The sequence below is a fragment of the Pectinophora gossypiella genome, chromosome 28 (genome assembly GCF_024362695.1).
Source record: "Pectinophora gossypiella chromosome 28, ilPecGoss1.1, whole genome shotgun sequence".
NCBI lineage: Eukaryota > Metazoa > Arthropoda > Insecta > Lepidoptera > Gelechiidae > Pectinophora > Pectinophora gossypiella.
In genome coordinates, this window is record NC_065431.1 from 1,967,141 (window position 1) to 1,992,582 (window position 25,442).

General features: G+C 42.5%; 1 protein-coding gene across 12 annotated transcripts in view; it reads right to left on the reverse strand.

Annotated features, from left to right (window-relative positions):
* LOC126379097 (acetyl-CoA carboxylase) overlaps window positions 1–25,442 on the reverse strand; it is a 255,256-nt gene that overhangs the window by 151,616 nt on the left and 78,198 nt on the right. For 11 of the 12 annotated variants that reach the window (XR_007568241.1, XR_007568242.1, XM_050027668.1 and 8 more), the window contains 22 exons: window positions 24,721–24,901; window positions 23,840–23,955; window positions 22,852–22,972; window positions 22,184–22,280; window positions 19,927–20,033; window positions 19,367–19,468; window positions 18,829–18,931; window positions 17,880–17,980; window positions 13,883–14,053; window positions 12,171–12,390; window positions 11,763–11,901; window positions 10,254–10,467; window positions 8,932–9,118; window positions 8,051–8,178; window positions 6,872–6,986; window positions 5,952–6,129; window positions 4,597–4,712; window positions 3,867–3,959; window positions 3,094–3,188; window positions 2,817–2,882; window positions 1,493–1,675; window positions 548–688 (listed from right to left, as the gene is read on the reverse strand). Coding sequence is in view for 10 of the 12 variants with exons in the window: in XM_050027668.1 (XP_049883625.1) it covers window positions 548–688; window positions 1,493–1,675; window positions 2,817–2,882; window positions 3,094–3,188; window positions 3,867–3,959; window positions 4,597–4,712; window positions 5,952–6,129; window positions 6,872–6,986; window positions 8,051–8,178; window positions 8,932–9,118; window positions 10,254–10,467; window positions 11,763–11,901; window positions 12,171–12,390; window positions 13,883–14,053; window positions 17,880–17,980; window positions 18,829–18,931; window positions 19,367–19,468; window positions 19,927–20,033; window positions 22,184–22,280; window positions 22,852–22,972; window positions 23,840–23,955; window positions 24,721–24,901 (2,974 nt within the window). In the remaining 2 variants the exon portion in view is untranslated. The remainder of the gene's footprint in view (window positions 1–547; window positions 689–1,492; window positions 1,676–2,816; window positions 2,883–3,093; window positions 3,189–3,866; window positions 3,960–4,596; window positions 4,713–5,951; window positions 6,130–6,871; window positions 6,987–8,050; window positions 8,179–8,931; window positions 9,119–10,253; window positions 10,468–11,762; window positions 11,902–12,170; window positions 12,391–13,882; window positions 14,054–17,879; window positions 17,981–18,828; window positions 18,932–19,366; window positions 19,469–19,926; window positions 20,034–22,183; window positions 22,281–22,851; window positions 22,973–23,839; window positions 23,956–24,720; window positions 24,902–25,442) is intronic. The other variant, XM_050027669.1, reaches the window with a different exon arrangement.

Below are 25,442 nucleotides of genomic sequence, written 5' to 3' on the forward strand. Positions count from 1 at the left end.
ATCTCTTCCCTTCCCCTCTCTCTCTCCTCTCCCTCCCCCTACTAGAGAGCTTCTCCCCATCTTCATTCTATCTATCCTGCATCACTGCTCTCTTATTTCTTCTGCCTTTCCTCTCCCTATGACTCTCTCTCCTAAAGTCAACCCAGAATAACATAACATAAACTAGGCAGTTTATGTTATGTTATTCTGGGTCGTATATAGGCATATACGTCCCACTGCTGGGCACAGGCCTCCCCTCAATCAACCGGAGGGGGTACGGAGCATACTCCACCACGCTGCTCCAATGCGGGTTGGTGGAGGTGTTTTTACGGCTAATAGCCGGGACCAACGGCTTAACGTGCCCTCCGAAGCACGGAATCATCTTACTTTTTCGGACAATCAGGTGATTCAAGCCTGAAAAGTCCTTACCAAACAAAGGACAGTCTCACAAAGTGATTTCGACAATGTCCCCATCGGGAATCGAACCCGGACCTCCAGATCGTGAGCCTAACGCTCTAACCACTAGACCACGGAGGCTGCAACCCAGAATAATATACAACAAACATACCATAACAAGCGAGTTGACTGTGTGCAACACGTTGTCCTCCCTGATGGCGCGGAGGTTGGTGTTGAGCACGGAGGCAGGGTCGCCGGCCTGCGCCTCCAGCCACCGGCACACGGCCTCGTTGTCGTGCTCCCACTGGTGCGACTGTGGAACGCAACAGGCGATGACGGACCTTACAGGCTTCTTCTTCAATCGTGTGGGTTGTGAGGTGAATTACCAACCCCATCAACCCTTGTATCAGGGTTACTATTGAGCCGCCAAAGGTGCGACATGGCTCATGTAACGATTACATACTTACATCAGTAAGTAGCAACCGGGACCAACGGCTTAACGTGCCTTCCGAAGCATGGATCATCTTACTTTTTGGACAATCAGGTGATCAGCCTGTAATTTCCTAACTAAACTAGGGATCACAAAGTGATTTTCGTCATCTCCACGGGGATTCGAACCCGGAATTGTGGATCGTGAGCCCAACGCTCGACCACTGGACCACGGAGGTCGTCATCAACTCGTCATGGTCTGAATCGTCCGTCAAAGTGTTCACTAGGGCGGTAATGTCCAAACTAAGGATCATCTTACTTTTTCGGACAATCAGGTGATTCAAGCCATTAAAAGTCTTTACCAAACAAAGGACAGTCTCACAAAGTGATTTTCATCATGTTTCCACGGGGATCCGAAACCGGGATTGTGGATCGTGAGCCCAACGCTCGACCACTGGACCACGGAGGAGAATCATAGTTTGAATCAAAGATCATCTTACTTTTTCGGACAATCAGGTGATCAGCCTGTAATGTCCTAACCAAACTAGGGATCACAAAGTGATTTTCGTCATGTCTCCACGGGGATTCGAACCCGGAACCTCTGGATCGTGTGCCCGACGCTCAACAACTGGACCAAAAAGGCCGTTATCAACTCATCATAGTCTGAATCGTCAGCCAAAGTGTTCACCTGCGGCTGCCCGCGGTCCTCGGCGAACCAGCGCCGCAGCGTGGCGGCGGCGGCGCCGTGGTCCATGCGCGCGGCGGGCAGCACGCCGGCGGCCTGGATGCGGCGCTCCTGCTCGTTCTGCCGCAGCAGCCGCTTGAGGCGCCAGTGCAGCAGGCGCCGGGACTCGCGCCACGGGATTATGTCCTGCCAACGGACGATACGTTTTTTTTATTTTATTTAGATTGTTGGGGTCTGCGGTTGGTCGTATTCGGGTGAGAGCCTTCAGCGCTCCCCATTTGTCCGGCCAAGTAGTTAATGCTACAATGAGTCAGGTCAAAAAAAAAAAGGTTGGTCGTATTCAAAGACGTAGTTGAAAGTTATAGCAAAATATTAATTTTCTTGCACACGACATACACGTTACATCTTGATGGCGTTGAAGGAGGAAGAGAGAGGGCGATTTTAAAGTTGCCACCTTAATAAAAAATAAAAATATTTTATTGTTGGTGTTGCCAACAAGACAAGTTGTCTTTGATTACTTGTGGCTCTGCCCACCCCATTAGGGATTAAGGGCGTGAGTTTATGTATGTATGTATGTTGCCAACAAGATAACCAACAGCTTACAAAACAGAACATTTAACAAAGTATTTAAAAAAAATATATTACGGGTAAAAAGTAGCATGGAAATGGTGCACCGACAAGAGCGTGGCTCTTAAATTGATGGTGATGATGACGGGTAACTTGCACCCAGGGTGTTAGTAACAATGATTTCTTACTCACTAATATAGGTATTTTGTTTTTTTTTTACTATTATTAGTTTTTATTTTTTTTGGCGCGACGAGTTAGACCGCATTTCGAAACGGCACGAACAAAGGAAGCACAAAGAGAGGAAGGGGTACACCTAGGAGCACTTTTATGAAACAAAAGAGAAGGTGCAGGTCGTGTCGTATCAGGAGGTGAAGGATTTGGCGGGAAGAAGAGAGGAATGGCGATTACTCCACCGACAAGAGCGCAGCTCTTAATTAAAGAGAGAGTTGTGATCATTATAAAATTTATGTTTTTGTAGGTGTTTTGGTCTATTACAGAAACGACATGTAACCAGCCGGGTCTGCATGACAACCGCGCCGCGCGCGACGCGAATTATATTGAGCGCTTCGACCAGTAGCCGTTTGACGTCCATCTACGTAGATAGCATTCGTATCGTTTATTGGTCCAAGCGCTCGATATAATTCGCGCCGCGCGCGGCGCGGTAGTCATGCAGACCCGGCAGGAGGTCTTAGGTGCAACCAGTGAATGTATTATTACTTAGCAAGAAACTGATTGGACTGTTGCAGCTTATCGTACTTACAAATATGCAGCCCTTTTCTAACATTCTTTCAGCAGTGTCATGTAATTCGGCGAATTGGACGGCGATCTGGAAACAAACACAACATTATTGGAGATAACCAGTAGATCGCGGATTCCAGGACTTATGCCCGGTTAATGGCAATAGGCTGGCCCCCTATTACATGGGACTTGAACATAGCTGGCGAGAAGTAGGTGTGTATTAAATACTATACACATCTGCCTACTATACAGGAGTGTTGCTGTTATGTTATTATATAAGTAATTAAATAAAAACTAACCTCATGATATATGGGGCTGAGTTCCTTTTCCCGCGCTTTCACCGTCTTCTCGGCAGCCAAAAGTTCCGTTTCCAACTCGCGTACTTTGGATTCAGCTAAAAAATAAACAAATACTAAATGCTCAGTCCTATAACAAGCGCCATTGCTAGCCCACTGATGACGTAAGTGTTACCATTCAATTGGTATCTCCAACATTCCAAGGACGTAAATATTATTGAAACCTAAGTGAAATACACATATATAACAGTCATTTAAACTGTACGTAATTTTTTTACTAAATATACAAAATTTCCAAGTAAAGTAAATTAAAAACATTGGAAGTGAATTTTTGAGTCATTTTTAAATTTACGTCATTTCGCAAGGTATTATGGCTGAGGAGAAGAAATGACAAGAAACTACAAATCAATAAGTACACAGAAAGAAAAATCCAAAACAAAAAGAAAAACGAACCAAAATCATAAAAACAATAATAATAAATGTAAGCATCCTAAATGCAACGCACTGACGGCCCGATCATCTGCGGTGGCGTCCGGAATAAAAGGACCTCGCTCAGCATAAGTCGCGGGTATATGTGTAACACCACCAACCCGCATTGGAGCAGCGTGGTGGAGTATGCTCCATACCCCCTCCGGTTGATTGAGGGGAGGCCTGTGCCCAGATACGGCACGCCACAAGACACCAATGCAGGACTAACAGAAAGTTCGGTGAGGTGTGGGTACTTAGTGGTAAATTAAGTGGTAAGTCGCGTATGATGCTATGTCATATTATCTCACCTTGTTTACCCGCGTCAGTCTTGATGATGGCGTCGTCGACGGAGCCTCTTCTGTCTAAGTTCTTCGATATCTCCTTAATTTGTTCCTTTAATTCTGTAAAAAAAAGCATTCGTACATCTATGAGGAAAATAGCTATCACTTTTTGTATTAGGTAATAATTTTCATATTAAAAATATTCAATATTCTTTACCACGGTTATTTTTGAGCCGCCAAAGGCGACATGGCTCATGTAACGACTACTTACTTACATCAGGGGGGTTAAAATGGCCACATCGAAAATGGTCATCTAAGAAAGCAATATTTCAATTTGACATTTGCGCATATAAAAGTAAGTGCGCGATGCAAACAAATGTCAAATAGCAATATTGCTTTTCTGAATGAATTGTTTTGATGTGGCCTTTTATATCCCGTAACGGCCTGGGTTTGAATCCCGGTGGGGACATATCACAAAAATCACTTTGTGATCCTCGGTTTTGTTAGGACATTGCAGGCTGAGCACCTGAATGTCCGAATGTAAGATGTGCCGTGTATCGGTAGGCACGTTAAGCCATTGGTCGCAGTTATTACTTACTGATGTAAGTACGTAGTCGTTCCATGAGTCACGTCAGGGGCCTTTGTCGGCTCAATAATAACCCTGACACCAGGGTTGATGAGGATAGTCATCCACCTCACAACCCACACGATTGAAGAAGATATCCCGTGGAATCAGCTTCGATGAATAATATCATACCTGATATTCTGGATCCTAGTCTGAGCAGCTCGGGGTCCATCCTGTGCATGGTCTTGAGGATATCTCTGGGCTTGAACTTGACTTCTACTGTGCCCTCCGGTTCCAAGATGCCTCCTCTATAAGACAAGTAACATTTATACATTGTTAATGAAACTAAGTATTAAAGTTAATATGTATATTTATTTGGAAAGAAACGTTTTCGGTTACAATACGAATATCTGCGCAAGAACAACTGAACTGAACAAAAGAAAAAGCATCAGCTGACAGTGACAGATAGATAGTACAATATTTAGTCACTAGGGGCGTGCCGGTCGCACGTAGAACGAAACGCGTTGCGTTTCAATTATGCAGTGTTCATCGATCAGGTTTATGTTCATATTCCAATAATTGTTATGATTGCTGTGTTGTTGGTTGTGTACGATAAAAAGTTTTCCTAAAAAAGCGTAAAAATCAGGCACTATTGCAAGTGCCATTAACACAGGATGACTGATTAAATGGGGTAAGATACAATACAATACAATACAAAAACTCTTTATTGAATCACATCAAGATAAATTATAAAATTCTGACTACTAAATAAAGACAGATTTAAAACTAACGAAAAACATTTTCTTTTTTTATTTAACTTATTTATGAATTTTAATAAATAAAATGGCCCCGATTCCTGCAGACACCTCCTAATCTTACTTTAAGTTATACCTGTCATTTTCTTATCCGCCGAAAAGGAAAGGGACGGATGACTGACAGCTCTTAATATTAGGAAGAACGAGTAAATGAAAGAGTAACCCAGGCGAATCAAAAAGGTATCTCGCTGGTATGCAAACCGTTTGACGTGTGCTGTCAACTTAATTCTGTCGGGTTATTGGCCAATGTAAAATTTTTAGACGGTTGTTTTAGATTTTTGCTAAAAATTGACGTGATTACCCACCATTACCATTGTAGATTACCCTTTCCTTTTCGGCGGATAAGAAAATGACAGATATAACTTAAAATTAGATGGTATTTACAGGAATGTCAATCATCCGTCCCTTTCCTTTTCGGCGGACAAGAAAAAGACGGGTATAACTTAAAATAAATTTAGGAGGTAGGTCTGCAGGAATCGGGGCTAATGTCTGTATAAAATAATAGTATAGCAAGAATATCGATTAAAAGAAAGGGTTTTAGCCTGTGCTCCAATGCATAATCTTCTTTCACCCTAAGGTTGCCTGGCAGAAATTGCTGTTTAGCAATAAGGCCGCCTATTGTGCTTATGTTTTTATTCGTATGTTTATGTCCTTTGTATATGCTGTTGTGCAATAAAGTATTATTGATTGATTGATTGGTTTCTATTATGTCATGTAATGTGTAGTTCCCACCTGGCCTCGTTGTCGGCGTACATCTCCATGCGCGTGGCGTTGACGCTGGGGTCGACGACGGCCCAGGCGCCGCCGCGCAGCTCGGCGCCGGGCGGGATGTACACCAGCACGGGCGCCGTGGCCCCGCGCAGGGCGCGCACGATCTCCGCGCCGAACTTCAGGATTTGTTCGTACATGTCTGATGAATAATTAGATTTTTTGAAAATTCCACTTGATATAATACCCTGTATTTCTCGGTATATACAGGGTGGCAGTGACATCGTAACGAAAACTTTGAGGGATGATTCAGACCATGATTCCGAGTTGAAAACAAGAGTGGATTTTTCCGTCGCAAAAGTATGGAACTGAAAATAATTAACAAAAAAAACACAAAAATCTCATGAATTTTCCGAGAGGAAATTCCACTTTATATCAACTCAGAATCACGGTCTGACTCATCCCCCTCAGTATTTGTCCAAGTACATACTGGTAGCCATACAAGTAGGTATGGGTGTTAATGACACCGTAACGAATACTGAGGGAAATGAATTCAGAACATGATTATGAGTTGATATCAAGTGGAATTTCCTCTCCGTAAATTCATGTTTTTTTTTTTAATTATTGTCAGTTCCATACTTATGCGACGGAAAATTGCACTTGATATCAACTCATAATCCTGGTCTGAATCATCCCTCAAAGTTTTCTTTGTGTAAGCCGAGAACGCGAAATTGAAATCCATTATTTGTTGAAGATGTATGATTTTATTTCAATAACAGTGCCCTTTAGTGAAAACACTAACACAGTTGGCTCGACCATTATAGACGGCGATATCTGCGGCAAATCTACAATAAGTCACGTCAAAAAAACAAAGTTTGTCCAACAGTGTTTCGCAAAGTATTACGGCTGAAAAAAATGTATAAGTAACTTCACAGTAAACTTGCCTTTCTGTCCAGCGCTGAACCCTCGCCAGTTGGCGAATATGATGATGGGCAGGTTCTCGCGCGAGAAGTCGTTGATGGCTTGAGATGTTTTATACGCTGAGTCGGGGAACCACACCTGCACATATTTATAAGGTTAGAACTATCCACTTCCAAGCCCATGCCGTGGTAACCCATTTGGTAGAACGCTTGACTCTCAATTTGAGATCATGAATGCCAGCATGCGCCTAAAACAATGGTTTTCGAATTTGTTTTCGAATTCATATTTGGATCATAATGATTATCACGCTGCGGCGAAGGAAAACGTCGTGAGTAACCAGGAGGTCTTAAGTGCAACCAATTAATTTATTAATTTGCAAGAAACCGAATGGACTTTGCACCTTATCGTACATAAACATTCTATATATGAGTATGTGAAATTCAATTGCGTTTTATAGATATATCCTTTTACATAACAACATAAACAACCTATACACGTCCCACTCCGGGTGAGAGCCTTCAGCGCTCCCCATTTGTCCGGCCAAGTAGTTAATGCCATCTGCGGCAAATCTACAATAAGTCACGTCAAAAAAAAAACAAAAAAAAATACTCGTCCCACTGCTGGGCACAGGCCTCCCTCAATCCACCAGAGGGGGTATGGAACATACTCCACCACGCTGCTCCACTGCGGTTGGCGGAGGTTTAGCCTGTTTATTATTATAAACACCGTATGTACAGTCATAAGCAATATCATGTACCCACTTCAGAACCCTGTCGCACTATCATATTTGACATTTAATGAGACTTACGGTGGTATATTTTGTCAAAAAAGTTAATGTGACATGGTATCAAAGTGTATACATATTAGTGCTCGTGACCGTATATGTGTGTGTCGAAGGTTTTACCTAAATAAACTTTTTCTATTATAATTATTGTATGTCGTTTCCGTATTTTGGGACTTTGGAGTCCCGGACTTTTGGAAGGCGTGCGTGGGGCCGAAGCTACGAGGCCTCTTAAGACAATTCAATATAAATGTGTTGTGACACCAACCGGCGATTATCTTTGTATGCACTATTCTTCGTTATGTAAAAATTGACGATTCAAAGTGTAACTATGTTACCTACTGAATGAAGATATTTTTGAATTTCAATTGGGTTGGGGGTTAGTGGACCGGGATACTGGGGCTATGGGGGACTATGTCACCTGTGCGGCCTGCTGGACGGTCTTGGCCTCGGAGTCCAGGTTGGCGGGGTCTGCCGGCAGCGTCAGCTCCACCGTGCGGGTCTCCACCGCCACCACCCCCACCGGGATGCCGCCCAGACGGGCGCGACCTGGACAACAAACGCCACATTTCAAAACTTATCCAAACTCCATTCACTCTAACATAACGTAACAAATACTTTATTGCACACACTGGAAACATAAAATACAAAATAAAAGAGAAATAGAAAGAGTACAATAGGCGGCCTTATCACTAAGTAGCAACCTTCTCCAGGCAACCTTTAAGTATAGGAGATATTTAATATTGTATAATTTAGCGAGATAGTGCAGCATGGGAATACTTGTACATATAAAAAAATAAAAAAAAACATAAACAGCCTATATACGTCCCGCTGCTGGGCACAAGCCTCCCCTCAACTATTCGATTCGCCCGGGTTATTCATTCACTCATTTATTATAAAATTAACAACTTTCCTTTACATTATTTAATTCAATTCCTAATATTTTATTTCGGGAACTATTCCATATTTTGTTACTAACAGAAAGCTTGGCCTAGTATCAGTGACAGGAACTTTACATACATACATAACATAAACAGCCTATATACGTCCCACTGCTGGGCACAGGCCTCCCCTCGATCAACCGGAGGGGGTATGGAGCATACTCCACCACGCTGCTCCACTGCGGATTGGTGGAGGTGTTTTTACGGCTAATAGCCGGGACCAACGGCTTAACGTGTCCTCCGAAGCACGGAATCATCTTACTTTTCCGGACAATCAGGTGATTCAAGCGTGAAAAGTAGACAGGAACCTTAAATTTTTTTAAATTATTTTTACAAGTAATTTTTATTTCTTTCAACTCACCGGTGATGACAGTCTGTGCCCAGGGCCTCATGACCTCGTCGAAGGAGCCGACGTCGAAGAACCCAGCCTTAGTGCCGTCTCCGGCGAGCATGAACCGCGGGTCGTGGGGGGCTCTGGTAGGCACCCACTCCACCGGTCGGTCTATTGGGTCCACTGTGCGCATTATTGGCACTGTGCTCAATTTGTCCTGGGGAAAAAAATGATATATTTTTTTAATATAATAGGCTCGCGTTTGTCCACAATCTCAGCTGATGGTAACTGAAGATGTGGTCTAGGGTGCATCACGCTTTCCTAGCAAATGCCTATTCACTCTAGCCTTGAAGACTCCCAGATTATAACGAGTCGGAAAAACAGATGACGGCAGACAGTTCCAGACCTTTGCTGTTCGCATCAAAAAGGAAGAGGCAAAACGCTTAGTGCGGATTGGTGGTCCACACCATAAGGATGAAATGCCTGCCAACGCCATAAACGCGATATATATTTAGTTAAAAGTAGAGTTTAGAAGAGAGGTAGAGGGAAGAAGGGAGAGGAGGGAGTTTTCTTCGTAGGTATTTTTATTGTTGGACGTTTTAGAAGTTTTAGAAAATACGGTTTTGGTAGACTTACCTTGGGCACGTAAGACAGCCACGTGACAACGGTCTCAATAGCGTCCAGTACAAGACACACCAGACCACAGCGGACGACACTTGGATCAGTTGGACACATGTCATGAAAAGCAGGTGCCCCTTGGTAAAGACGGAGGGGGAGGATCATCGGAGATATGTGTATTGTTTTGGGATAGTTCAGGGACTCACCTTGGGCACGTAAGACAGCCACGTGACAACGGTCTCAATGGCGTCCAAACCAAGACGCACCAGACCACAGCGGAGGGCACTAGGACCAGTTGGACACATAGAAAGCAGGTGCTTTTACACTGAACATAGCATGGTGAACTGAGCATAGTACCCCGCTAGCCACATGTTGGTAGTGTGACTAAGGATCGACGATCCGACAGTGTCATGTTGGAAGTTGTATATATGCGTATTGCTGTGTAAACTTAGATATCGCGTTTCACGACTGCTTGAAGACTGCGTTATTGAATGTGGCGCCATCTGTTGCATGTGAGCGGAACTAGCTGGCCAACTATAGCAAGGCCAACCAGACGAGATAAAAAACGTAAACAAATGGACCATTGGCAACAATCTTAATGGCGTCCACCCCAAGTCACACCAGACCCCAGTGACTTGGATCAGCTGGACACATAGAAAACAGGTCCTCCTTGCTAAAGAGGGGGGGAATCTTCGGAGATATGTTTATTGTCGTAGAACAGTTCAGCGACTCACCTTGGGCACGTAAGACAGCCACGTGACAACGGTCTTGATGGCGTCGAGGTCGGTGTGCGCCACGGCGGAGGACACCCCGTTGTTGTGCATGATCTGCACGCCACCCAGCTGGTTGTTGCTGGCGTACACGGCGCGCCCGAGCACCTTGTTCAGCGCCGCGTGGCCCGTTAGGATGATGTACGAGGACTCCACTTGAACCACTCTGTGGCCGAGACTGGAAGGGAAACAAAGGGGTATAACATAACATACAGGGTGTTAGTGACATCGTAACGAATACTCAGGGGGATGATTCAGACCATGATTCTGAGTTAATATCAGGTGGAATTTTTCGTCGCAAAATTCATGTTTTTTTTTTTAGTTTTTTTAAATTATTTTCAATTCTATACTTTTGCGATGGAAAATTCCACTTGATATTAACTCAGAATAGTCAGCCGAGTCATCCCTCTCAGTATTTGTTACGATGTCACTAACACCCATATACCTACTTGTATGGCTACCGTATGTACTGGTGCGGGGTGTAAGTGACATCGTAACGAATACTGAGGGGGATGGTTCAGACCATGATTCTGAGTTGATATCAAGTGGAATTTTCAGTCTGAATATTCATGATTTTTTTTGTGTTTTTTTTTATTATTTTCAGTTCCATACTTTTGCGACGGAAAATTTCACTTGATATCATCTCAGAATCATGGCATCAATCACCCCTCAAAGTTTTCGTTACGATGTCACTAACACCCTGTATATAACATAAACTGCCTATATACGTCCCACTGCTGGGCACAGGCCTCCCCTCAATCAACCAGAGGGGGTAGGTGTGTTTTTTTGGGGAAGGAAAACGAAGGGGTATAATGTTGTAAAAAAAAAATGTAAAAAAACGAGAGCGGAGATGGGAGCCATCGGTACGGCAATATTGATTTCCGTGTGGTTTCTGTCCCGTGTTGAATGTAATGTACCTGTCTGTCTGTGTCTGTGGTGTCCGGAAGTAATAAATGTTTCTTTCTTTCTTTTCTTTCAATGCAGGATGGAAGAGGCGAGTCACAGGGATAGCAGCAGCTACTGTACAGCTTTCATGATTTCTTTCACCGGGATTTGAACCCGGGACCTCCGGATCGTGAGCCCAACGCTCAAACCACGGAGGCCGTCATCGTACCCTATGAGGTACGGGATAACGCTAGGGAGGTGATAGGTGTGAGTTTATATATGTATGTATGAGGAGCTCGGTGGCGCAGCGCTCGGTCTGCGAATGTTGAAGTTAAGCAACTTTCGCAAAGGCCGGTCATAGGATGGGTGACCACAAAAAAAAAAGTTTTCATCTCGAGCTCCTCCGTGCTTCGAAAGGCACGTTAAGCCGTTGATCCCAGGTGCATTAGCAGTCGTTAATAACCATCAATGGCCGCCGCGTGGTGGATTAAGGCCCGATCTCCCTATCCATCCATAGGGAAGGCCCGTGCCCCAGCAGTGGGGACGTTAATGGGCTGATGATGAATGATGGTGTATGTATGAACTGACCGCACGACGTAGGATCCGATGCCGATGGCGCGGCAGGTGACGACGGAGATGGTGACGATGTCCTCGTACGCCTGCGCGGTCTCGCCCGCGATCAGCCCCGCGTCGCGCAGGCACTCCACGCCCAGGCCGTCTTCCTTGCCTGTGGGCCAATGTAACGAACAGTTTTTATGGCTGATTCATGGACTGGAAGAAACTGCTTCAGAGCAATAAAGCCGCCCATTTGTACTGTTTATCGATGCAATTAATCTAAGACCGCAATATTTCTATTTGTATATTTGACATTTGTTCGCATTGCGCACTTACTTTTATATGCGCAAATGTCAAATTGCAATAGATGAATTGCTTCGATGTAGCCATTTTAACCTACTTGTTCGTTCTATAGTCGTCAGCTCGTGTTATGTTACTTACCAATGATATCTGTAATCTTGTATCTGCTCTCCCCCTCGTCTTCAATCAGCTGGGTCTTGACTGAACCCAGGGGTCCGAGCTTAGAGTAAGACTCCGGCGTGAGGTACAAGTACTTAAACCCTCTCTCAGGGCGCTCCGCGTCCACCCACGCCACGTTGAACTCCGACTTCACTTCCTCTGCCACGCCGATACGTGCGCCGGAGTTGACGCTCACATATATCTGGGTAGGGGAAATCATAAAAAATAAGTTACAGAAAATATCAGCGCTATATAACCTGAATTCACCTGAATTTATTAAAAACATCATAGAAGAAATGAGAGGAAGGGGAAGACCAAGAAGAGCTTACATGGAACAGATTTAAGAAAAGGTTAACGTCGTGTCTTATAGGGAAGTCAAGGAATTGGCCTTTGATCGACTGGAATGGAAAATGCTACACCGACAAGAGCGTGGCTCTTAAATTGATGATGATGATAACCTGAAGATTTGACAGGTCCGGTCTTTTATAGAAGCGACTGCCTGTCTGAACTTCTAACCCGCGAAGGGAAAACCAGCCCAATACAGGCTAGGTCACCTCCGAAAATGCATTTCTCGGAAATGTGGATTTCCTCACGATGATTTCCTTCACCGCTGATCACGTGATAATCATTTATGATCCAAACATGAATTCTAAAACAAATCGATAATCGTTGGTGTAGGCCTGTGCTGGATTCGAACCTGCTACCTCAAAGTGAGAGGCAAGCGTTCTACCAACTGGGCTACCAACCAAGGCTCTGTGTTTTCGTACCGACTTATTAGCGAATTTTAAATATGAATTATGTAACTATGAATACTCTACCCATAATACGAAAAATGCTCTCTTTGCGTCGCTGCAGTGGGCTGCACGCACCCAAATGTATTATACTCGCTCCTTGTTCGAGAGGTATTAACAATGTAGTCTACGTCTTAATGCTCCAGCATCGTCACAAAAACAAGGAGCGTCGAACAAGGAGCTTCGTATAATTGAGATAGAACTTCACTTACAGGTAAGTTCGTTTAATCTCATAATTATAAGTTTTTGATATTGTATGTTATTTTTATTTTATACTAACACTATAAATAAGTCATTTACTAACACATATGAGTCAATGGTTATTTGGAATAAAGATTTACTATTATTTATTTAAAAAGGGCGCTGGCGACGAACTTTGGTCAATGATCTAAGTTAGGTAAGCGGACCCTGTGGAAAATGGGACAACGCTAGGAAGATGATACTTCAATGTGGACTTTTTAGACCCACTGCACATCTACAATTCTTCTTCTTCTATCGTGTGGGTTGTGAGGTGTAGTACCAGCCTCGTCAACCCTGGTGTCAGGGTTACTATTGCGCCGCCAAGGGCCAAGCGATTTCATCCAGACCATAAGGTGAGGAAAATGGTAAAAATTAAAAAAAAAAAAAATTGAAATGGAAAAATTGATATACCGTTGTTTAAAACAATAAATACGAAATTATGTGTTTTAATTATAATAAATACGAAACTTCTAAACTAACTAAACTTAACTTCTTCTTCTTTTTGTTTTTTTTTTAACTTCTTTCACCCTAAGGTTGCCTGGTAGAAATTGCTATTTAGAAATAAGGCCGCCTATTGTAGTACTTATGTTTTTATTCATGTTTATGTCCTTTGTATATGTCGTTGTGCAATAAAGTATTATTGATTGATTGATTGAAACTTACCCTTGGAATCTTAAGCTCCCTAGCGTACTGCGAAGCGCGGTAATAAACCCAGTCCTCTTGAGGTCCAAACGACCCCATGTAGTGTGTGAGGTCGTTGGCGATCAGGATCATGTCGCGACCTCTGGGGACCTCTGGCGTGAAGAGGGTCATGCGCCAAGCGACCATGCCAACCTGTGGGGGTAACACATACAATGTACATTACACACATATATAACATAACATAAACAGCCTATATACGTCCCACTGCTGGGCACAGGCCTCCCCTCAATCAACCGGAGGGGGTATGAAGCATACTCCACCACGCTGCTCCAACGCGGGTTGGTGGAAGTGTTTTTACGGCTAATATCCGGGACCAACGGCTTAACGTGCCCTCCCAAGCACGGAATCATCTTACTTTCCGGACTATCAGGTGATTCAAGCTTGAAAAGTCCTTACCAAACGAAGGACAGTCTCACAAAGTGATTTCGACTATGAACCCGGACCTCCAGATCGTGAGCCTAACACTCTAACCACTAGACCACGGAGGCTGTTCACACACATACAGTCAAAAAAGTTAATGTGACATGGTTGCAAAGTGTATACATATTAGTACTCGTGACCGTACATAAACTAATTTAAGACTTGCATTTTATAACTTTACAATATGTGTACTGTTGGTATACCTATCTAAATAAATAAAATAAGCCACGTCAAAAAAAACGAAGTATCAGTGAAGCGGTAGACGCGAAATATTCAAATTCAAAAATATATTTATGTAGGAATGATAGGCTGAATGAAACGTAACGCAAAGTGTGTGAAAGAGAGCGACGAGTGAGCGAGAGAGAAAAGGATGGCAGAATGACAGAGATATGGCGAACGGGTGTTTTTGAATAACGGAAAAGTAAAAACTCATACAACGTTGCAAAATAAACAAAGTTTATTAGAAATAGTAATCGTTTTCTTCATGCCCCATCCCACAATTTTTGGGGGCCCCTCCGGGATGGGCATATAGTTGACGATTACCAAGTTTGAAGAAGATTACCAGGCACGAGACGGAAAAAGGTTATGAAAATTTAAGATGAAAAGAAGATTTACGACGTATTAAAGGTGTTTACTGAGCATTAAAGGTGTTTTGCGAAGTAATAAGAAAATAAAAGAAGAAATAAGACGAAAGATGTTGAAGACGAAAGAAGAAAGAGGTGAATTTACATTTATGAGTACGGGGAATTTGTGTACAATGGCCGATGTTATTCCGAAGTTTAGCGCCGAAGATAAAACCTATTCATCCGCTAAATGGGCGCAGGATATTGAAGATAACGCCGAGATATTCTCATGGACCGCGCAGCAGAAGTTAATTATAGCGCGACGATCATTGGTTGGTACCGCGGAGCTATGGTTGAGGTCCGAAAAACCGTTTAAATCATATGAAGAACTGAAGAATGCGTTACAAAAGGAATTTCCAGACTCCATAGAAAATTGTAAGGAAATGCACGAGATTATGAGTGCACGGAAAAAGCGCAAGAACGAGACATACTATCAGTACATGCTGACTATGAAAGAATTGGGCCGTAGGGCGAAATTCCCGGATTATGTAGCCATTCAGTACATAATTGACGGAATTACCGATCATGAAATGAACAAAGCTATTTTGTACGGTGTAGTTACGTATGGTGCATTGAAAGAGAAGTTAATGTTGTATGAAACTATGAAAGAGAAGATGAAGAAACGTTATGAAGGTGAAGGAAACCAAAGGATGTCTACAAGCATGGATCGATTTGAAAGTAAAAAATCTGTGAAGGGGCAGCATTGTTATAAGTGCGGCGATCAAGATCATGGGGCTATTGCGTGTCCGAAAGGCGTGAAGTGCTTTAAGTGCAATAGTTTCGGCCACATAAGCAGAGATTGCAAGATAAATCACGTGACAAATTCTACGGCTTCGACAAGTCGCCATGATGGTGGGCGTGAATTCCATAGGCAAGCTTTATACGTGCAGTCGCAAGAGGGCGCTCCGATCGCGAATGAATGGAATGAACGAAGTCACGCGGACACGAATGAAGAAATGTCAACGTCAAATCAGACGTCAAAGGCGGCAACGGTACTTAGTGTTTTCAAAAGTGGACTTTCGAATAAATCGCTTAAATTATCGCGCATTTGTGAAGAAGAAGTACAATGTTTGATCGATACCGGCAGTGACATTAATCTCATAACGAGTGATACGTATTCTAAGCTCGGACTAAAGTGTTGTGAAGATGAAAATATGACAATATCAGGAGTTGGTTCTACAAAGGTGTATTCTCATGGCAAGTTGACAACTAGTATGGAAATGGACGGGTATGCTTTTGATGTGGTGTTCCACGTAATACCGGACACTGCTATACCGTATCAGGCCATTTTAGGACAACCTTTTCTGGCTAATACTACAGTTGTGATTGATGCTGGTGATATTAAGATTATGCCACATGATAATAAGTTGACTTTACGGTGTCTACCTGCCCGTGATGAGCAACAGGTTACCGAAGTTCCAGTAGTACCAGAAGTGACTGACAACTACAGGCCTATGAAGATAAAACAGAATCTGGAATGTTGTCAATTGTTTGATAAAAATAACAAGAAAGAATGCATGGACAAAAGTGTACAAGATAAGGTGCTAAAACTAAAAGTACAAGAGGAAGACAATAAGATATTTAACAGGAAGAAAAGACAGAAGTACATAGGAGGACTACGAAAGGTACACGAAGAAAATGAAAGGGCATTTGACAGAAAGAGAAAGAAAATACGGATGTTTGAAGAAGGAGACCTGGTTGGTACTCTGAAAAAGACTATAAACGAAGTGACTATGATCCAGAATGGTGTTATTTGATAGTGTCTTTATTTAGTTAATTTTATTTCAAGGTTCAGGTGTTTAAGTTACTTATTTTGTTTTTTTTTTTCTAGTAGGTATGTTGTAATAAGATGTTAAGGGGTAGTTTAAGATATCATATTATTTCTACAGTGTGTTTAAAGATAGTGTAAGTAGTGATGTTAAGTTTAACAGATAATTATTTCTAAAGTTTGTTCAAAAAGTTATTGATTTTATTATTTCATTTACAACAAAGATGTTTGTCAAGTAGTAGTTATTTGTGTATAAAAGTTGTTATTAAATGTAATATCAGAATGTGTCAGTCTGAGGACAGACTGAGAGCAGGATGGCCGAGTGTAGGAATGATAGGCTGAATGAAACGTAACGCAAAGTGTGTGAAAGAGAGCGACGAGTGAGCGAGAGAGAAAAGGATGGCAGAATGACAGAGATATGGCGAACGGGTGTTTTTGAATAACGGAAAAGTAAAAACTCATACAACGTTGCAAAATAAACAAAGTTTATTAGAAATAGTAATCGTTTTCTTCATGCCCCATCCCACATTTATTCAGTAGGTAACATAGTTACACTTTGAATCGTCAATTTTTACATAACGAACGTCTCATCCGCCTAAAACTACTGCAGCTTCTCACAACCTGTATAGCCGGGGAAAAGAAGCTGCAAGAAAAGCCTCGGTACAGGGCCCTAGACGTTCTTTAAAAAAATAAAAATAAACATAAAATATTGGTATACAATTGAGTAATTTAGCTGCCTAATATCAGTTCTCAGACAGTTAATCCCATGCATTCATATCTTCTAAATAATCACTAACTTTATAATAACCTTTTTTGTAAAGTTTTTGTTTAACTACTGTCTTAAAACAATTGAAAGGCAAATTCTGAATGTCAATGGGAATCTTATTGTAAAAACGTATACATTGCCCCTTAAAAGATTTAGTAATCTTATGTAATCGACTGACTTGTAAAGCAAGTTTATTTTTATTCCTGGTATTAACAATGTGCCGATCGCTATTTTTTGCAAATAATCCTATATGTTTTTTTATATATATATTAAGTTTTTAAAGATATATTGTGATGCCAAAGTTAAAATATTAATTTCTTTAAATTTACTTCTAAGTGACATCTTGGGTCCTAATTTTACAGTGTTATACACTAAACTTACAGTGTTCTGTCCTGGTAGCCTGGTGACCTCCACCACCCTGCGTTCACCATCAGGTTCCACCACCAGCTCCACGCTAGACATAACCGTATCCGGAGGGGGACCTGTAGTAACACACACGCAAATGATTAGATTGCACTATGTCGCGTCGTACGGAGGAGCTCGGTGGCGCAGCGGTAAACGCGCGATTGTTGAAGTTAAGCAACTTTCGCAAAGGCCGGTCACAGGATGGGTGACCACAAAAAAAAAGTTTTCATCTCGAGCTCCTCCGTGCTTCGGAATGCATGTTAAGCCGTTGGTCCCGGCTGCATTAGCAGTCGTTAATAACCATCACTCCGCACTGGGCCCGCGTGATGGTTAGGGCCCGATCTCCCTATCCATCCATAGGGAAGGCCCGTGCCCCAGCAGTGGGGACGTTAATGGGCTGATGATGATGATGTCGCGTCGTCAAATTTGTTTCAGAATTCATGTTTGGATCATAACACGTGCACAGCCGTTAAGGAAATCCACATTCCCAAGAAGTTCCACTGCGGGTTTGCGGAGATATTTTACGGTGCTCAGCGGTGAAGAAAAACATCGTGAGGAAACCCACTCTCTCTCTCTTTATTTAAGAGCTGCGCTCTTGTCGGTGGAGTAACCGCCATTCCTCTCTTCTTCCCGCCAAAACCTTCACCTCCCGATACGTCACGACCTGCACCTTCTCTTTTATTTGTTTCATAAATGTTATCCTAGGTCTAACCCCTTCCTCTCTTCCCTTCAATTTTTCCTTCTATAATGTTTGTTATAAATGAATCGTGTCGTATCAGGTGGGCAATCATATTTCCTCTCCGGTTCTCTTTTCTTCAACTCACCCCACATTTCCGAGAAATGCATTTTCGGAGGTATGTGATTTGAACAAAACATAAATATATCAGCCACCACCGTAGCCCACAACCCTGTATGTATAACGTACCATCAACGCTGCCATCCTCGATGCACTCCCTCCATCTCTTCTCGACGATCTGTCTGAACATGTCCGGGATATCGTAAACGTACGTCGTGCCTTGGGACGTCGCCTGTTGATGGAAATATATTGAATACAGTTAATTACAATCTTTTTAAAATTTGCAAAAACCACGCAAATAACTTAAGGTCTGGTTTTAAACCAATCTTCTTTCTTCTCAGTTGATATCAAGCGGAATTATCCTAACTGAAAATAATTTTAAAAAACACTAAAATTGTCATGAATTTTCGGACAGGAAGGACTTAAAATCAACTCAGAATCATGATCTGAATCAATCGCCTCAGTATTTGTTACGAAGTCGCTAACACCCTATCTACTTGTATGGCTAATTGTATGTACTTGTACAGGGTGTAAGTGACATAGTAACAAATACTGAGGAAAATTCCACTTGATATCAACTGAGAATCATGGTTTGAATTATCCATCAAAGTTTTCAGTACGCTGTCACTAACAGCCTGTTCAGGCTGTTTATTGTTTGTTTACTTACCAGGAATCTCTTCTGCTGCAGATAGTCTTTGGTGACGTATGGCGTGGAGATCGGCAGACCATGCATGGGACCTTGTTTTGGGCCGTACGACTGGAACATTATCTGAGGACAATGTATTGGTACATGATAAATCCGGTGAATACATGATAAAAATGGTAGTTTCCAACTAGTCAAATCAGTTACTTTTTGCTAAACGTCAAAACACGAAATCACGATTATTTTCTATCCAACAGTGCTTAGTTCAACTTCTAAGTTGGTAAGTTATATCACCAGCTAATCGTCCTTTATGTTGTGTTTACAAGCAATACACGTCACGTCTGTCGGATGCCTAACGTCCTGTGAGCTAAGATCACCACAGAATGGTCTCCGAGTTAAGACAGACGCAGGCGTGACAGACCGAGGCGGAGATGGCGCGACGATTTGGATGCTAACCTGAAAGGCTGGCCCGAGGAAGCACTTCAGGGAGTATCCTAGAAGAATTGGAGGGAGGCCTTTGCCCAGAAGACACTTTAGGCTAGATTAGACGTGCAATAAAGTGTTTGGAATTGAATCGGACTCACCACTCCGGTCCTGGGGTCAGACACCTCCTCGTAAGTATACACATCCAGGGAATATCCCGAGCCGTTCGACAGGCACAGGCGGACATTCTTTGTGGGCGCTCCAGGGCCTGAAGGACAAAACATAATATTAAAAAATATAACACAAATAAATAACAGCATCCGTGGTCTAGTGGTTAGAGCGTTAGGCTCACGATCTGAAGGTCCGGGTACGATTCCCGATGGGGACATTGTCGAAATCACTTTGTGAGACTGTCCTTTGTTTGGTAAGGACTTTTCAGGCTTGAATCACCTGATTGTCCCTGATTCCGTGCTTCGGAAGACACGTTAAGCCGTTGCTCCCGGCTATTAGCCGTAAAAACACCTCCACCAACCCGCATTGGAGCAGCGTGTTGGAGTATGCTCCATATCCCCTGCGGTTGATTGAGGGGAGGCCTGTGCTCAGAAGGGGGAAGTGTATAGGCCGTTTTAAATGTATGTAAGACAAACATTTTTTTCCGTGCAAATCCGTGATATGCCTGTACGAAGTACGTATGCCTTACATCCTAGTCATGGCTCAAAATCTCAGCTTGGGCTCTAAACCACTAAATTCGAGTTCACTGAACTTAACATTAAATACAAACTAAAGCATCATTGTTTTAAGTTTACGCGGTTATTATCACACATAATAACGCATAACGCATAAACACATAATATCCCTGCTGTAAACGCGATAAGAACCCATTATTATGTGTTTTAAAGCACCATTTCTCAAACCAGGACGAATATTAGAGAAACCGCAAAGACTTCCTGTGTGTCGCGCTGTCCGGTAGTTATGTGTGACGCGCGGGGTGAAGCTGATGCAGCGAACTAGTTTTTGTGTACTTCGCTTGCAAGTGTATAAGTTCCTAGCTACATGTTATTTATTTATTGTATTTGTTCGAGCATGATATTACGTTGCAAATTGGAAGCAACGATGGTGAATGTCGGTGTACGGACAAACCAAAGTTGGTTTTCGTTGCACCGTCAACTGTAAAAAATTGTATTAAGTACTGTACTTATTTTTAATAAAAATAAATAATAATAAATAAGTTTGAATTCTGTTTGGACCATAGATAATTGATATCACGTGGTATCCAGGAATCGTGCCCAGTTAATGGCAATAGGCTTGTGTCATATTACATGGGGCCTAAACATAGCTGGCTGTGTGTATACAGTCCAACACAATCTACCTCTGCCTCTTGTGATTTATTGAGAAGAAGCAACAATGGTTCTCTATTTTAACGCATAAAAGTTTATGTAATAATTTACCATGGCATAATGTTACTTGTCCTATTATTAGTTACGCATAGTATTCATTTGTCATAACTTTTTAAGCATAAATTTGAAACTCATAACTACTGTAAGCATAATAATTAATGGCAATAATGATATATAAGCATAATTATTATAAGCATAAAAACTATACTCCGAATGAGAAAAGCTTTGGCACAACTTTGAACATTTCCGAAACTTATTTTTTCCTAGGCTGCATTTGGTTCATGATTGTGACTTTTTATATTTTTTGACTCTATTTCATGCTGTTGGTCATCATTCAGTATACTTTTTGTGTGTAAGATAAACATGCTGGCGGCGTAGGGGTGGCCCAAGGGCCACCCCCGCCGCACCCTAACCTACTGTTATGCCTTGTAAAAATTATGACAAAACACTATTATTCTAAAAAAGAAATTATGGATACCTATTTATATGCGAATCAAATTTATACCAACCAATATTAACATAACATAAATAGCCTATATACGTCCCACTGCTGGGCACAGGCCTCCTCTCAATCAACCGGAGAGGGTATGGAGCATACTCCACCACGCTGCTCCACTGCGGGTTGGTGGAGGTGTTTTTACGGCTAATAGCCGGGACCAACGGCTTAACGTGCCCTCCGAAGCACGGAATCAACTTACTTTTTCGGACAATCAGGTGATTCAAGCCTGAAAAGTCCTTTCCAAACAAAGGACAGTCTCACAAAGTGATTTCGACAATGTCCCCATCGGGAATCGAACCCGGACCTCCAGATCGTGAGCCTAACGCTCTTACCACTAGACCACGGAGGCTGTTAACCAATATTAGTCCAAAAATAAGTTATACCTAACAAACCAGTATTCTTAGATGTTATTATGGGAAAGTACTATTATGCTTAAAAACGTTATGCAAAAAGGATTATGATAATTAAAATTATGACAAAACCATTTATGCATTTTAAGAGAATCCCAGCAGCAATACTCACCAATTCTGAGCGTGAATCGAATCTCGGCCTGCAAGACGCGCAGTTTCCACAACCGAGGTCCGTACCGCATCACCATGCCCAGCACCGACTCTTCAATCTGATGGGAAAATAATTATCATTAAATATATTTTTTTTACCTTTGATGGGTTTTCTCTTGGCCCCAGATTTGCCCGAAGGATTGAATTGTGAATGAATCTTCCACCAAACCACTGTGCAGCAGCGTGAGTTGGTACAGGCTGAGCAGATAGATATGTCTTGGCCATATCTTAGAATTGATCATTTGATGATGCGTTCGACCATTTCATGAAACACCATGTAAGCTCACATGGTTACATGGTGTTCCATGTAAGCTCTTCTTGATTAAAGAGAAGGCGAACGTCGTGTCTTATAAGGAAGTGAAGGAATTGGCCTTTGATAGACAAGAATCGAGAATGCTACACCGACAAGAGCGTGGCTCTTAAATTAATAATAATAACAATAAAAAAGTTTATTTAGGTAAAACCGACGACACACATATACATTTACAACATTAAAATATACACACATTAATATTTAGTTGGAAAACAAAGGTATATGGGTGCCGCAGCTCACCAAAAAAGGCCAGGGTTCAGTGAAAAATTACCCAGAGGGCAAAGCAATTAGTGATGATGATTTTATTATCAGCGTACCTTGGCAGGGTCCATGATGACGGTGGGTCCGAAGTTGAGGAAGATGTGGTTGCAGTCGGTCCTCTTGGCCAGTGGGTGGGAGAATGCCACCTCTAGTTCGTCCATCGCTTCCAACAGCACCCTGAGTGCATTAATTATTATGGATCAAAGGAGATTTACCAAAAGTGGTCCAAATATCCATCACTAACAAAACCTATATAACTGAATAGCTCATGAAACAGTAATTAATACTAAGACCGCATTCAAAAATATAACTGACGAATTGTTAACATGTATTTAGCTATAGGTAGGTAGGTATGTAGTATTGTAAGAACTGCAATAGGCGTTTCATTTCCATGGGCCCTGTGCCGAGGTTTTTCTTGCAGCTTCTTTTCCCCGGCTATACAGGTTGTAAGTTCTCGCGGTTATTATCAGAATTAAAACACATAATAACGGGTTCTTCCACTCCAATCTCATCAGTCATCCCGTGATCATGGCACTTGCAACAGTGTCGAAATATCGGGAGTCTCATATCCCTGCTTTAAACGCGGTAAGAATTATCAAAAATATGCTGTCAATAAACAGTTTTGGCTAAATGAAAAAACTAGATTTTTGTCATTTTTGTACGGAAATATCTTCAACCATGTACCATGGACTGCAGTTGAAAGAACATATGACTCTAACTGTGTGGTTGCAGGTTCAAATCCCATTTTCGAATTCATTTTTGGATCATAAATGGTTATCATTTTATTAGTGAAATAACAGAGTCCAACTTGCAGCTCCATCTTCAGACCCTGGATATCATTTAGCACCAGAAAGCTTATCAAGACAAATCAAAGAAGTGCGAATCAGTTAAAATGTGAAAGAAGAAAAGAATAGGATTTAAAAGTTTTTGTGGCGGGATTCTACTTGATGTTAACTTAGAATCGTAACCTGAATCATCCAGCTCAGTGGTCAAAATTTTGAACACAGGGTGTAATTACACCCTGTATGAAAAGAGACAGCTCACCTTTCGCCCTCATTCTGCAGATACTCGAAGCTGGCCTCCTTGGTGATGAGGTCCTGGTGCCGGATGATGGACCGGATGAAGAACCGGTAGTCGGTGACCTCCTGCCCTTTCTTCACCTGAGGAGACCATCCTCATATTTAATCTTGCATGCAAACAACACAATATTTTCGAGCTAAATCTCTTATGCTCTAAGAATGCTGATTTTGAGCTGAGTTCGCTGAAGGATTTGAGATCGCCTTAACTGAGGACGGGGTTAAGGAAGGCCAGAGTGAACATCCTAGAATACGGATAGTTTCCAACTAGTCAAATCAGTTACTTTTTACTAAACGTCAAAACACGAAATTGCTATGGAATTTGTATGAAAAAGCACACTGTGACGTCATAGAAAAACGTGACAATGTGTCGCACTTATTATTACAGTCATCATCAGCCCATTAACGTCCCCACTGCTGGGGCACGGACCTTCATTCCCTATGGATGGATAGGGAGATCGGGCCTTAAACCATCACGCGGGCCCAGTGCGGATTGATGGTTATTAACGACTGCTAATGCAGCCGGGACCAACGGCTTAACGTGCCTTCCGAAGCACGGAGGAGCTCGAGATGAAAACTTTTTTTTGTGGTCACCCATCCTATGACCGGCCTTTGCGAAAGTTGCTTAACTTCAAAAATCGCAGACCGAGCGCGTTAACCGCTGCGCCACCGAGCTCCTCATTACATTCATAAATAAGTTAAATATAAAAAAGGGAACGTTTTCTGTCACCTTTAGATCTGTCTTTATTTAGTAATCAGAATATCACAATTTATCTTTGACCTGGGAAACTACCCAATACGGAAGTTAATCTCGTCTTTGAATCCCATTCCCGGCAAGTTACCACTCACCTTGGCCTTCCCGAGGTACAGGTGCATCTTCTGGTTGCTGGTGGGCAGCGCCTCCAGCTCGTAGCTCCTCATGCGGTACAGCTCCAGCTGGAACGCGGACGCCGGCTCCAGGTGGCGGTAGATCGTGTCCTCGGTGAAATCGTTGCGGGCGCGGTACGTGAAGAACTTGGGGAATTGACGTCTGCAAGGAAATGGGTTAAATCAATCAGCCTCCGTGCTTCCGTGATCCAGTGGTTGAGCGTTGAGCTCACGATCCGGAGGTCCTGAGTTCGAATCCCGGTGGGGACATATCACAAAAATCACTTTGTGATCCCTAGTTTGGTTAATACATTACAGGCTGATTACCTGATTGTCCGAAAGTAAGATGATCCATGCTTCGGAAGGCACGTTAAGCCGTTGGTCCCGGTTACTACTTGCTAATGTAAGTATGTAGTCGTTACATGAGCCATGTCAGGGGCCTTTGGCAGCTCAGTAATAACCCTGACACTAGGGTCGATTAGGTTGGTATTCCACCTCACAACCCACACGATAAGAATATCAATCAGTAGCGAGTATGGTACGTGAAGAACTTGGGGAATTTTAGCTGGACAGTATGGAGAACTATCAAAATTTAGGAACACCCCACAACACACACACACACACAGAACACACACACAACACACCACCAAACCAAACAATGTGTCCAATATGTTCAGTGTAGGAACACTCAACAGTGCTGCCTA